The sequence below is a fragment of the Schistocerca piceifrons genome, chromosome 2 (genome assembly GCF_021461385.2).
Source record: "Schistocerca piceifrons isolate TAMUIC-IGC-003096 chromosome 2, iqSchPice1.1, whole genome shotgun sequence".
Lineage (NCBI taxonomy): Eukaryota > Metazoa > Arthropoda > Insecta > Orthoptera > Acrididae > Schistocerca > Schistocerca piceifrons.
In genome coordinates, this window is record NC_060139.1 from 722204456 (window position 1) to 722220043 (window position 15588).

At 41.1% G+C, this 15588-nt stretch overlaps 1 protein-coding gene and 1 non-coding gene across 2 annotated transcripts in view; one reads left to right on the forward strand and one right to left on the reverse strand.

Moving 5' to 3' along the window:
- The window catches only part of LOC124776959 (aquaporin-11), a 257407-nt gene extending 243388 nt beyond the window's left edge, over positions 1-14019 (reverse strand). Inside the window, exon 1 of the mRNA XM_047252193.1 lies at positions 13793-14019. Within this exon, the coding sequence (XP_047108149.1) occupies positions 13793-13902 (110 nt within the window). The 5' untranslated portion in view covers positions 13903-14019. The remainder of the gene's footprint in view (positions 1-13792) is intronic.
- On the forward strand, positions 12972-13046 carry Trnat-cgu. The gene has a single exon. It is a non-coding gene; the product is annotated as a tRNA-Thr (tRNA).
- Positions 14020-15588: the final 1569 nt, after the last annotated feature.

The window sequence follows — 15588 nt, forward strand, 5'->3', positions numbered from 1 at the left end:
CTGCCTTCACTGTTTGATAATCCTATAAGAAGAACATCAATTTCTTATCAGTTGGAAAAGCCTCCATTGCCTTCGACAAGCATTCCATGTTTTTAGGATTATTATATTCGTCACATTTATGAATGTTTAAGGTATCTCCGAGATAAATACACTAGTTCCAAAAGTTGAGGACAGGATGAGAAAAGAAGAAAATGAAAAATGGAAATGGGAGTGACCACTGTAAACTGAATGAGCATAAAGATGTTGTCAGAAAGCGAGATTACGTTATCCGCGTTGTAAGAAACTACTTCCTGCTTCCAATAAGCAAGTTACTCAACGACAAATAAGTGCATCATATGTATGATGTCGCAACCCTGTTTGCACTATTGTTGTCGGCAAAGTGTTGTCTCATGCTGAAGTTTACAACATAATGCCGCAAAGACGCCATGTGGACTGTGTTGGGCGGAGTGAACTCCTCGCACGCTTTGGAACAGATCCAATGCACACGTAGTCTCAGGAGCATTGCGTGTCCCTCGGCGTTTCATTTTAAGGCTCTGGCGGCAGTTTTGACTCACAGCAAACGTTCGTCGCGGGCAAGTACCTCCACAAGAGTGCCTGCCCTTAATTTCATGACGGAAACCAACAACGTCTGCAAGACAATTATCTGCAGTACTTAACGTCACCTCTGCAATTAACGCGTTCTAACAGATTGTCTACCAGAGGCTAGAAGCAGATGCTCTGTGCACAGGTGTTCTGCACAGAGTATTCTCCTGACACCAGTATAAACACGAGTACGTTCAATGGCACGAGGGACATTTCGTAAATAATGCTCACGTTGGTATTACTGTGGATTGTTTGGTGAAACAAGAGTGAAAATTACGTTAGATGTTATTGGGAGCTTGACGGAGAAGCTCGTGTCTTTGTTTTTTTGCTGTATACTCTAACATAGAATTGGGGAGAGATAGAAATAGTTCCTGCAGGGATGCTCAGGTACTGAGATTGTTGAAGACCAGAGGTCGTACATCAAGATCGAAACTTTACGGGGCAAAAGCCTGACAGCAATCCAAATTGAATTAAGTGAAGTCTGTCATGAGTTTACAGTGGATCTTTGTACAGTTTTACGTTGGATTAATCGTTTCCGTTGTGGCCGTGTGAGCATAGACGATAATCCAAGACCCGGAAGGCCAAAAAGGTCAATAGATGAACAAAGGGTGAAACTTGTGGTAGATGCTCCTGAACAAGATCGGAGTGTGATTTATGAGCAACTCTCTGAAGCCACGGGAATTCCCTCAACATGAGTATTTCGTATTTTGACAAATAATTTGAAGAGGAGAAAAATTTCTACGAGTTGGGTACCATACTGTTTGGCTGCCGAAGGGAAGCAGAAAGTCTTGGTCATTGAAACCTTGCTCAAACAACGATTTGACCGTGAAGGTCAAGGTCTCTTGTGTCGCATTGTTGCTATTGATAAAACGAGGATTCGAGACTTTGAACCGGAGCTGGAATCAGAGTCCAATGTATGGAGAGTTTCGGATACGCCACAACAAAAAATTTCGATACAATGAATCAAAGCTCAAGTAAATGATGATTTTTGCTTTTGATCACCAAGGAATCATCATGACAGATAGTCACATGTGGGACAAGTGTTACAGCAGTGTATTATTCTAACTTCACGCAAATCCTGCGGAGAAAAATGTACAAAACCCGCCCTTAGTTACTCGAGGCTCTTTCTTCACAAAAATGCTTTCCCGCATATCGGCAATGTTGTAGCCCAAAAACTGCGCGAATACAGAAGTGCTGCCGCATCCTCCATACAACCCGAACATGCGTCCACCAGATTTCAACTTGTTCCAGTAATTGGAAAAATCCTATGCTTGGCCGTCGTTATCTTTCTCTGGAAGAGATTTCTACCACCGTTAACTGAGCCATTCGACAGATGAACAGAAGTGGTGTCCTGGGTGTCATAATGGAGCTTCCGACACGTTGGGATTAAGCCTTAGAGAAGCAGGGAAACTATATTAAAGGACTGCAAAGTGATACTGAAAAACAAACAAAAAAGCAAAAAAAAGCGTGTAAACAAAAAATATTAATGTGCATTATTTATGAAATGTCCCTTGTAAAGCAGCAACTCAGAGATCGGTTCATGAGTGAATGTAGGGAGACGGATGCGGCAGATGAATTCTACTTCACTTTAGTGTATAAATTTCACTGCACTTTTGTCTGGAGAGATGATCGTTGCCTGTACAAGGAGATGAATTTCATGGCAAGAGCTTATTTCGACGGTGGCGGGGTCCTGATATGGACATTAATCACGATGGACGTACGGAGCTTCCCGTATTTTATTTTTATTTATTCACGCGTAAAGTTCCGTAGGACCAAATTGAGGAGCAAATCTCAAAGGTCATGGAGCATGTCAGTACATGAAATTAAAACATAAAGGTCAAAACAGATAAAAATAAAATATTTATAAAACCGAAAAAAGTCAGTCCCTAAGTTTAATTAAACGCAATCAACAATACAACAAGAATCAGCTTAATTTTTCAAGGAATTCATCGGCAGAATAGAAGGAGTGACCCACGAGGAAACTCTTCAGTTTCGTTTTGAAAGCACGTGGATTACTGCTAAGATTTTTGAATTCAAGTAGTAGCTTATTGAAAATGGATGCTGCTTTCTGCACAATAGTTAAGAAAGTCCGAACCAAATGCAGGTTTGATTTCTACCGAGTACTAACAGAGTGAAAACTGTTTATTCTTGGGAATAAGCTAATACTGTTAACAAGAAATGACGCTAAGGAATAATATACTGCGAGGCCGATGTGGAAATACCCAGACTCGCGAACAGGGGTCGACAAGAGGTTCGTGAACTTACACCACTTATTGCCTGAATCACCCGTTTCTGAGCCAAAAATATCCTTTTAAAATGGGAAGAGTTACCACAAAGTATAATACCATACGACATAAGCAAATGAAAATAAGCAAAGTAGACTAATTTTCATGTCGAACGATCACTCACTTTAGGTATGGTTCGAATAGTAAAACTGGCGACATTAAGTCTTTGAAGAAGACCCTGAACGTGGGCTTTCCACGACAGCTTACTATCTATCTGAACCCCTAGAAATTTGAACTGTTCAGTTTTACTAATCATATGCCCATTCTGTGAAATTAAAAGGTCAGGTTTTGTTGAATTGTGTGTTAGAAACTGTAAAAACTGAGTATTATTGTGATTTAGCGTTAGTTTATTTTCTACAAGCCATGAACTTAGGTCATGAACTGCAGTATTTGAAACCGAGCCAATATTGCACACAACATCCTTTATTTCCAAGCTAGCGTCATCGTGAAACAGAAATATGTTAGAGTTACCCATAATACTACAGGGCATATAGTGGCCCCAAGACTGATCCTTGGGGCGCCCTCCACTTGACCTTACCCCACTCAGACCCCCCATCACAGCCATTTTCAACACTGTAAATAATGACCTTTTGATATCTGTTGCTAAAATTAGAGGTGACCCAATTGTGAACTACTCCCCATATTCCGTAATGGTCCAACTTCCGGAGCAATATTTTATGATCGACACAATCTAACGCCTTAGTTAAATAAAAAAAAATATGGCTATCGTTCGAAACCTTTTATTTAACCCATCCAACACCTCACAGAGAAAAGAGAAAATGTCAGTTTCAGTTGTTAAACGACTTCTAAAGCCGAACTGTACATTTAATATCAAATCGTGTGATATAAAATGATCAATTATCCTTACACACACAGCCTTTTCAATAACTTTTGCAAACACTGATGGCATAGAATTAGGTCTAAAATTGTCTACATTACCCCTTTCTCCCTTTTTATAAAGCGACTTTACTACTGAGTACTTTAATCGTTCAGGAAATTGACCGTTCCTAAAGTAGGAATTACAAATATGGTTAAATACAGGGCTAACATGTACAGCACAGTACTTCAATATTCTGCTAGACACTCCATCATAACCATGAGAGTCCTTAGTCTTCAGTGATTTAATTATTGACTCAATCTCCCTCTTATCTGTATCACAGAAGAATATTTCAGACATCAATCTTGGAAAGGCATTTGCTAAGAAAGCTATATGATTCCCTGCAGAAACTAATTTTTTATTTAATTCACCAGCAATGCTCAGAAAATTATTGTTAAACACTGTACATATATCTGATTTATCAGTAACAGAAATATTTTTACTGCGAACTGGCTTCATATTGTCGACCTTGTGCTGCCGACCAGACACTTCCTTCACAACTGACCATATGGTTTTAATTTTATCCTGTGAAGTAGCTATTCTATTTGCATACCACATACTCTTTGACTTCCTAATAACATTTTTAAGCACCTTACAATACTGTCTGTAATGGGCTACTGTAGCTTGATTGTGACTACTTCTAACATTTTGATATAATTCCTGCTTTGTGCTACATGATATCCTTATCCCACTAGTGAGCCCACCCGGGCTGCCTATTAATGCTAGTACCTCGTTTAGAACGTTCTAATGGAAAGCAACTCTCCAAGAGCATGAGAAGTGTGTTAAGGAAAACATTATATTTATCTATGTTATTATCACTATAAACTTCCTGCGACTCATGTTCCTTAACAAGGTTTAAAAAACTCTCTATTGCTGTCGGATTAACTTTCCTACATAGCTTGTAATTAAATGTGACATTTGTTCGAGTACTAAAGCCTTTTAATGTTAAAATTTCTGCATCATGGTCTGAAAGGCCATTAACCCTTTTACTAACAGAATACCCATCTAGTAATGAAGAATGAATAAAAATATTGTCTATGGCTGTACTACTGCGCCCCTGCACCCAAGTTGGAAAAAACACAGTCTGCATGAGATCATACGAATTTATGAGATCTACCAACTTGCTTTTTCTTGCACTATCATACACAAAATTTATATTGCAGTCACCACATATAGCTAATTTCTGGTACTTCTTACAAAGTGAATCAAGAACCCTCTTTAGCTTGAGCAGAAATGCTCCTTTGAAGTCAGAGTTAGGGGATCTATAAACAACAATTAGAAATTTAGTTTCACTAAATTTAACTACCCCAGCACAACATTCAAATTTCTGTTCAGTGCAGTGCCGTGGTACGTCTATGGACTCGAATGGAATACTGTTTTTTACGTAGAGAGCCACTCCCCCACCCCACAAGGAACTCCTTGAAACACAGCCAGCTAATCTGTATCCTGGTAAAGGAAGCCTCTCAATTGTCTAATCATTTAAGTGGTGCTCTGATATACCAATAATTTCAGTCAACATCTATAAGCAGTTCACTAACTTTATCTCTAATACCTCTTATACTTTGATGAATATGCTAATTCCTTCTCTACTTGGAAACATGACGTTCTCTGAAGGTGAGCCCTTAGTTCGAGGGACTTCCTTTAAGCAGGTATGCCTATCAACTGACTTCAATCTAAAAATGGTGCAGCTCTACTACAGGAAATTTTTTCGTTAGCCGTATGAAGAATACTCCTAACACTCAGATGTACTGTAAATATGTGTCTATTTTTTCATTTGTATCTTTAGTGTAGACATGTTTTCATAAAGAACTTCCATATAATGCTACTATGATGATTCGTCGAAAGCTAACATATCTACCGCATGGGCTGTTAGATTCGTCTGTGGATGTAAAGTTTAGAGCTTGTGTAGGAGGGAAATTATAAACCGGCTGCCGCAACAGAGGCTCTTCCTTATCTCTGTGCAGCTGTTTGTCTGGAATGAGAACGACTGTCAAAAGACCTATTTAATAAACCGATACAAAATAAGCTACTAATAATTTTATAGTTGAGGTAGTGATGAAGTCTGAAAACATTGCAGCTCAATTGTTCTATCAGTTTCAATGTTTTCATACTTGTAGATGGAAGAAATGTGGAATCGATGAGCTGTCTCATTTTCATATGATATATACTATACATCGAATGTGCTGTACATTGATTCCCACATTATGTACCTGAATATGAATCTTTCTGGCTTCCAAATCTATTGCAATTAAAATAAGATAAAAATACAGCTGTTTGTATACAAACAAAAAGTCAGTGAATGGTATTTATTTTCTACCTTGAAACGCACGCCAAGTCACTACCAAGCATGTACAGAAACAAGGGGTAATTCACGATGGTCTATATTAACTGTTTGGCTGCTGTAAAGACATGCTCTTGTTTTGTCACTGTTCTCTCTCTCTCTTGTTTTTAATGCGGATCTCTGTTTCATAAATTTTGTAAGTACATTTTACGGACACTGTCGACTGCCAAGGAGAATTTGGATTTTGTGATTAAGCCTTATCTAGTGCCACAGCGTTTCGGCATCCTTTTTAGGAAATATACCTATGTTTTTCTCCTTGATGCTAAATTTTTTACACTAAAGTAAAAACAAATGAAAGCAGATGAAAAGCTCTGCGGATGGGTGGCCGATTTAACAACTCTCGCATCTCGTTCATGTGTCCCCTTGTTTTTATTTTTAAAAGGCGGTCGCTTGAAATCAAACGTCTGCGGCTTCCACAGTCTTAAATTAGTACTATGTTGTTCATTCTCACATCAGAAAATCCTAACTTCCTATCTGCCATTCTTGTGGTCACTAGTTTTTTTCGCCATGGCTCTTATCTTGCAGCCTCAGAGGTCTTTCAAATGACACAGCTCCGCGTCTTTCTAATTCTTTTCTATCCAGTGATCCGTACAACACATTTAATTCTGTGAAAACAACAACGTGCTCCTAGTTAGTGTAACAACAGGACCACGAACGGTGAGTAACAGCGGTTAGTACCGCTAACTCGTACTCAAGACTTGTAGAGGTCCCACAGTTGTGGAATTAATTAGTAACTCCATGCCACGATGTCTGGACGCTTGTATTCACAATTATGGGGATCAGACATTATTACACGTACATTTTGTGACCATGAAGCGCAATAAACCAACTGTCCAAAGTTGAAAGTGTAATAAATAATAGCATGGTACAACAGTCAGAAACATCTGTATTGTCAGGTTTAGTTTTAGTATCGAAATTTTCCTCGTTGTTCTACTCAGCTAGTCGCTCTAAGCATTTCTGCTTTGTCGTGTGGGAATTTCTGTCCTTTTGTAATCGAAAAAAATATGGAGAAAGAAAATCCACCCCCGCGCCGGCGTTGTCAGTAGCACAAGTAGCTGTTGGTACCGCCCGGCATGTCACGCCTGTCCTGGTAGCGGCATATGAATATTGCAACATTATTTTCTTTATAGTTAATGGAATGACTATCATCAGGGTTTAAGTTCGGAGTATTCCATTCTCACGTGAAAACAATTAGTCTGGTGTTGAATCGCTTCTTACTTGCCTTTTTTAAGACAGAAGTTCTTCATGGAACCGCTTCTACGAAGCTGATCTTTGTTTATTGTGGAAATTGTGGAAACGCATGATACGACAGCAACGTCTCACTGCAATTAGTATACCGTCTCAGTAGTACATTAGAGAGAGTACATTGTAGACGTGAGTAACGCTGAAAGAGCATTGCACTCCAGGCAGAATTAGAGCAAGGAGGAGAATAACTTCATGTGTGTTGTGAAGGAAGTCAGTAGTGATATGCTGTTCTTCCAGAAGTGAACTAGTGACTCATGTTAATACTAACTGCGGAAAAAGGACTTGCATAGTACGCTTCAACTTCCTAACTGAATATCATTTGCCTTACTGTACTCCTAAGTATCATGTATTATCCAGTTCAAATGGTAACAAGCTGATCGCTTGGATAGCTGGTAGAAGGACAGCAAATGGGTAATACGTTAGTTTGAAGCAGACTATTCAGTTAAAAGACTTCTTTGTTGGCATTGGAAGTACGATTTGAAGCACTAAAGAAGAGAATTTAACGTTTGAGCTTTATTTATTGTCGTGAACTAATGGACACTATTGTTTCTCTGAAAAAAACCTGTTGTCACAAACAAATATGTGTATGGTTAGAGTGTAAAATCAGAGTAAATGTTTGTTCTCAGTCATTGGGCAAAAAGTGAATTTTTTAATGTGTATGTTATGATGGAGAGAAAGGGGAGGGCTGGGAAGGCAAATAAGAGACTAAATGTTGCGGGGAAAGGACGTGTAGCTTAATAACAGTAAGTGGACATTGGCAATGTTTCGAATGTACAAGAAGGAAAAAATGTCAACTATTTAAAAATTCAAATACCTCACGTAACAAATCTGTGGGCTACTGACTTTTGTCCGTACTTGAAGAAGCAGTTACAAAATTCACTACTGCCTACCGTTTCCAGTACATTTGTTAGTAAATTATTTGTTAACGTGTACAGAACAGACTTTTTTATTGGGTATTGTGTACTCCTCTGGCAAATTGTTGTATCCGAGAAAGATCGTCCGCTAACTTTGGAATCGGAGGACATAGCTAGAGTGTTATCGAGTTTTCTGATGTCTCTATAGGACTGAAAAATAGCGCAGATCATAAATTTGCGTCTTAAAATGTGTCTGCGTTGAGGCAAGCAGCCATCCTGTGTACAACTGAAGTGTGCAGTAACTTGGGGGACGTGAAATGTGCTGATTGGTGAAGTCATTAAAATAGGCGGAAGATTTGGAATTTATTACACTTTCAACTTTGAAGGACCAATGTTTATTGCGCTCCTTCTATGCTACATCCCGTAAAGTGCTAGTATCATTGGCAAACTGTTGCATGAAGCAAGACTTACTGGAAACCGATCGTTACTACGCCTGACACTCACACCCCAGCAGCATCGCTCCCGAGTCGCCTGGTGTCGGCAACGACGGACAAGGGGCGCTGCAGGCTGGCAGCAGTGGGTCAGCTTTAGTGACTAGTCCTGCTTCTGCCTTGGAGGCGACTGCTACCGCGTCCGTGTCTGAAGACACAGTAGAGACCGCCACGAAGAGCGGTTTGTGGTCCCATCAAACGTTCCGTCAGCCTTGCATGATGGTGTAGGGAACGACATCCTATGGTGTCGTTCACCGTTAGTATTCCTAACGGACTCTGTCACAACCGTACGGTGCAACCAGTGGCTCTGCCGTTCGTGAACGTCCATAAGCAGGACAGTGCTCTTTCTCGTACTGCTGTCCCATTCCGTGCACGCCTAGCAGATGTGGATACCCTGCCACGGCCAGCCGCATCTCCCGATCTCCCCCCGACAGAGAATGTGTGGGGTACCATGGAGCGTCCCATCAGGACCCCAACTCTACCCACCTGTCTGTTGGAACTGCGCGCTCAGGTGCACGCGGTATGAGATGGATTACGACAGGACTGTATCCGAGGCCTGTACAACTCCCTGCCGATGTATCTGTCCACTTGTATCCACAATTATAGGGGTCTGACATTATAAGATGTATATTTTGTGGCCATGTAGCGCAATAAACATTGGTCGTTCAAAGTCGTTGAAAGTGCAGTACCATCTATTCGCCTGCCAACAATAACTGCAATTGGCCTTGTCTTTCTAGGCGCAGCTCTGTTTATGACGATGATTGTAATATCGCCTGCCCTCTTAGCTGAGTGTTGCCCGCACGGTAGTTCAGCGTCTTCGGTCAGAGGGTTAGCTGCTCTCTGTAATAAAAAAAAATGAGTTAATGTATCAACAATGAACTTCAACAAGTGTCACAGGATGCCCGCCCGAACAAATACAACGATCAATTACGAACAAAATGAAATTAAGGAAAAAAAGAAGTGTCAGCGTGTATGACTGTCATACAGCGGACCCGGGTTCGATTCTCGGCCAAATCGGAGACTTTTTTCCGCTCGCAGTGGGTGTTGTATTGCCTTCATTATTATTTGAACACCATTGACACACAAGTCGCCCAGTTTGGCGTCAACTGAAAAGACTTGCAACTCAGCGGGCAAACTTTCCCGGCCACCAACGCAATATGACCATTTTATTTCAGTGTAATATTACGATGAGCGCTTTGTTACCCAGTTAATTGTTATATCGTTTGTCAGGAGATGAGAACAGAACAGTTGAATAGGGACTGACGTCATATAATGTAGACAGGAAACATTCCCAGATCATTGGCCAGTGGAATAAGTATAGTCTACTGCAGTGTAGATAATCTATGCTGTCTCAGAAGGAGCAACATGGATATATTTTGAAAGTTATATGCAAAGTGAATGGAAGTATCATAAAACAGGTTTACTACTGCCAAATGAGACAGAGAACAGCTAAATGTGTCACTGTCGTAACCAATTCAGATTTGGAATGGCACCATGTGCATGCTCATTGTCACGATACGGAACAAAGCTGGTAAAAGTGCAATGAAGCAGGTATAGACTTAATAGCGTTTCTCTAAACTGCAATAATATAGTGAGTATGTATGAAACCTTCGTGTATATGAATTACCGTGTACAGGCTGCTGAAACCACTGCAGAGTGAAACGGAAGCGTTTCGTCTTCCACTCGCTTTATAGTAAGGGAAGGCATGCAAAATTACCGTACTGCTCGAGAATGGATAGCTGCAATTTATGAAGCTTGCTGCATGTTTGTATAAACTTATTCATAGCCTCATTGACGGCATTTTATAAAATGAGTCTGCGCTGAGCAGTGAAAAAAAAAGCCGAAACGTCACATATGTTTTGAATGACACTGAAACGTCTAGAATCACTAAGTGCAACTATATAGAACCGTATGGAACTCGCATAGTCCTAACACAATTCACGCCTCACAAGTCCATCGGCAGACATTTCTACACAGTACTACATAAAGCCTCACTACTTGTGCGCGCAAAATAACCTTAACTTTACAGCATAACAGTTGTCTCTCTTGACTGACTAAAACAAAGTGTATTTCTGTTCGCAGACGTTTACGTCGTACGCTGCCCTCCTCCACTCCCTTTTCCCCTCGCCCCTCCCATCCCCCCCCCCCCCCGGTCACTATTCCCATTCAAATTTCAGAACCACACTCAGCAAGAAGTACCAACCCAATACTCTGCTGCAATCACGCCGAGCAGCAAAGAAAGCAAGGCAGTTTATACTTGAGCTACTGTACGCTGAATTGTTTGATCCATGTGTGTTTTCATCCGAAAATATGTATGATGGTAAAATAGCGAATGTATCATGTCTTATTCTCCAGAGAAAATCATTACAGCCTTCACCCTCTCAAGTCCAATGAAAATCTTATAGTATTTTTTTGGCATCTGAGGTTCCATAGGCAGAAATTAGAAACAGTAAAGACGGAAAGGGAAAGGGCCAGGGGAAGGAGGCTTTTATTTGTTCAGACGCGTCGCAAAATATTGAAAGAATTACTTCGATAGATCACAGGCCTCTGCCAGGGATGGACTGATATGTGGGTTGTCTTCAGTTTTTTATATATTTATGTACAACACATGTAAAACGTGTATAAATGTATTTAACTCAGATGAACATAATGACCCACGCTGACGACATATTCAACATCTAAATTCGAAAGTTCATTACGGTAAATAAGAAGACTAACAAGAGGGTTTGGAGAAGCTCATAAGCAAATCAAGCAATAACAATATTTTTTGAGTACTTTAACTGAATTGAAAAGAATGGAATCGATTACAGAACTTGATAAGAGCAGCATTTCACTTACAAAAATGTAACTATGCCCAATACAGGTTTTGTCCATTGTAAATCACATTTTTAAATTTGTAAAAGGTCGTAAACGTTCTTCAACATAAAATGTTCGAAACTACGAAAAGTACCTTCAAAACCCATCATTGCTTACGATTCTCCTTACGTAAGTTTCGACTGGAGGAATCATTATTAAGAAAACTAACATTCCACATTATATAAATCTCTGTCAGTGATTCCCTGGATAACAGTTCAGTTTCAGCTTTGGTGTGTGCCACGTGATTCCCTCGTGTCAAAATCTACCAAATCATATAATTTATTCTGTTCTTCTCTGTTGGGCCATATGAAAGGATGTTCGTATGATCCTTCTAACGTAATGTGAACATATCTCGTAACCAATCATTGCAATCAAAACTGTTTTTGAGCGAACGCATCACATATCGCGCATTAAATTTGTCCAAGATTTTATGTATAAACTATAACTATGCGCTATGAGTATATATACGTCAACCCACAATTATTTTAAGTCTAAGTTTAAGAGAATGGCACACGAACCAGCCGCTATCTAAAATAAAATGTTGGCCCTCAAATTAGAGCCAAGCTAGCTAGCATTCTTGACGGAAATACAACGCTACTAGAACACTTGGATATAAAGTAATTTATAACAGATATACGACTGGGTTGTAGAGGAAATTCAATTGCGACGTATAACTTGGAAATGGATAGGAGAGAATTCTCGTAAAAGGGATAAGTGGTAACGAAACCTTTGCTTCGAATCTTATTAGGCTTCTGCTATGTCATCTAAACTGCTTAAAATTGTATGCAGTTCGTACCTGTCAGTTATTTGAAACACCAATGTTTAAACCCCATAAAATATATGATCATTCATGTACCATAAACGCTACTTCTAAAATGCACTTTGTTTTCGCTATAAGCGTTTTGTGAAAGTTGCCAGGATATTGGAACCAGTGACGAAGATTTTATTAAATAAAAAATGAAACGGGTACGAGGACGAAGCAGTTCATTACAGCAAGTTGACAGACATAGAATACAGGTAATAAAATATTTGTACAGCAGCTACGGGTGCTAGGGCTGCACAAGTGAAGAAACGTATCTTACTGTCTCATTACTATTCCTTTTTGTGTGTCTGTGAAAGGTTCTCCATTACATCTTGTACTAAAGACAGATGTTCACATTCATGGACGCTCATAAGTAGTTCCGTTTGCAGTGTAGTAACGAATCTTGGGGTGTAGTGTATGTTAGATTATAGATAGTTTGTAAACAAACATACAGAAACTTTTCGGAAACCTCTCGTAAGGAAGGGGATTCCCGTTTTGCTCCACGAAGATGCAGTATTTTCTTTTAAACTGCACCAACATAAAACTTCCTGGCAGATTAAAACTGTGTGCCGGATCGAGACTCGAACTCGGGACGCGGTACTGGCAGACGTAAAGCTGTGATGAGGGGGCGTGAGTCGTGCTTGGGTAGCTCAGTTGGTAGAGCACTTGCCCGCGTAAGGCAAAGGTCCCGAGTTCGAGCCTCGGTCCGGCACACAGTTTTAATCTGCCAGGAAGTTTCATATCAGTGCACACTCCACTGCAGAGTGAAAATCTCATTCTGCACCAGCATAGTTTTGACAAATTTTCAGAATGCAGAAAATAAGCGAAATAATATGCTTGGTAAAATTTGCTGTGGAGCTTGTGCCAAAAACGTTGGGAAATGTTACAGAAAGCCAGGAGATCAAGGGAAAGGCATGTTCTACCTCGATACTCGATGATTGCTTCGCAGAGAATGGAGCATATGCATCTGCATAAGCGTACTCCACGCTCATATTATTACACCTCACAAAATTTGAATTTTGAGTACGTAATCACTCGCTCTCTAAACTGCCGACTTGTTTGTATCAAAATATTGTCAAACACGCAACACCATTCAAGAAATAAAACCGCCGTTATAGACGTCATCCAGTGTGTAGTGGTTTGCTCTGAGCACGAGTAACCAGCACCGACGAAGGCACACTGCGGTGGAATCAGAGCTGCCGTTTTTATCGTCGGATTTTGTAATACGAGCACGTGTCCCCCGGTAGCGAGGCGACAGTAAGCGATGGTATTAGCGGCTGTCGTGTGGCCTGGTGCCTGCTGGCCGCTCTCTCATCGGCGTGGGAGGGGATCGCGGCGAGCGGCGCCAGCGCTTTGTATTACAGGGGGGCCCGCCGCACCGAGGCCAAAAAACGTATCGGCGCGACCTCCCGGCCCGGTGCAGCTGCCGCGGTGGCGGTGCGCGGTGCGCGCAACTCACCCATACTGCTTGTTGATGGTGACGAAGGCGTAGGGTTTCATGGCGAGGCCGCGGCGAGCACTGGTGCCCAGCGGCACTCTGGCGAGCGCTCGCGTTATTTTGGGCGCCATCCGGGGGCGTGCTGATCTGTGCCGAGCTCTGGCCGCTGCTCCTCGCCTCTCCTCTCCTCTCCCGGACCGAACCGATCCGGCCCACTCCGAGACGCGCCGGGCAGTGCGCGCCGCCCGCCGCCGCCGCCGACGACGCCGACGTCGCGGGCGACGGCGCACGAGCGCCGCCGGTCGGGGCTCGGAGCCCTCCCGGCACCTCCTCTGGGCTGGGGCGCCACCACAGGGCCGCCTCGGAGCTGAGGGCACTCGCCGGCCAGCTACGCTACCGTGGACGCGAGGTGTCACGAACCTACTAGCGCTGGGGGGAACGCAGCATGTATAATCCAAAACAGCTCCTTCGGACCAATGCAAATGAACTTTGAACGATACTCGGTGCATTTTTCTACAATACAGCGATATTTAACCAATGAGGTTTTTCCATTTACTTAAGGGAAGCTGGAAGACGATAACAGCTTCTTCTTCGTTTTTTTTTTTTTTTTTCTGGTCTAATATTAGCGCTCAACGGAAACAAGAATCCCTAGAAACCAAAAAATGCATTTTGTCCGAATTTTCATATCCAAACGAAATGTCCAAAATTGGACATATGGGATATCAAATTGACCAGCTTGAGACAAGTTTTGTAACAAAAAGGGTCTGGAAGACGATAACAGCTTCTTCTTCGTTTATTTCTGGTCAAATATTTAAGCTCAACGATGACAAGAATCCCTAGAAGCCAAAAAAATGCATTTTGTCCGAATTTTCATAGCCAAACGAAATGTCAAAAATTGGACATATGGGATATCAAATTGACCAGCTTGAGACAAGTTTTCTAACAAAAAGGGTCTGGAAGACGATAACAGCTTCTTCTTCGTTTCTTTCTGGTCAGATATTAGAGCTCAACGGAAACAAGACTCCCCAGAAACCACAAAATAAATTTTGTCCGAATTTTCATAGCCAAATGAAATATGTAAAATTAGACATATGGGATATCAAATTGACCAACTTGAGGCAAGTTTTGTAACAAAAAGGGTTTAATTGCTTGAAAATAATCAGGATAGTTAAGAGAAACTTTATTAGTGATTTCACGGAATACAGAAATATTTCACGAACAGCTCCTATTAACTATGTAAAAGAAATGTCAAAAAGTTAATCTCTTCAAAGCCTAGTTATTCGCTCGGAAAAAGTCACATTGGTGCTGAAATTGTGAAATTACTTCTTCCATGTTGAAAAACTAAAATAAAGGTCAAAGTCAAGTAGCAGCATAAATTGAGATCATTGCTTTCTCTTCATTATTCTCTTGATTGTACAAACATAGTAATAATAATAATAATAACAATAATAATACTCGTAGTTGGCTGGAGTAAAAAAAACCAAAAGTAAGACAGTGTGCAGTAATCCACTCATTACACAAAAAAGGGATAAAATGCATAATACACTGAGGTGACGAAAGCCGTGGGATACATCCTAACATCGTGTCTGGCCTTTGCCCGGCGTAATGCAGCAACACTACGTGGCATGGACTCAATGAGTCGCTGAAAGTCTCTGTAGAAAATTTGAGCCTTGCTGTCTCTACAGCCATCCATAATTGCGGAAGTGTTGGCGGTGCAGTATGTTGTGCACGAACTGACCTCTCGATTATATCCCATAAATGTTCGATAGGATTCATGTTGGGCGATCTGGGTGGCCAAGTCATTCGCTCGGATTTTC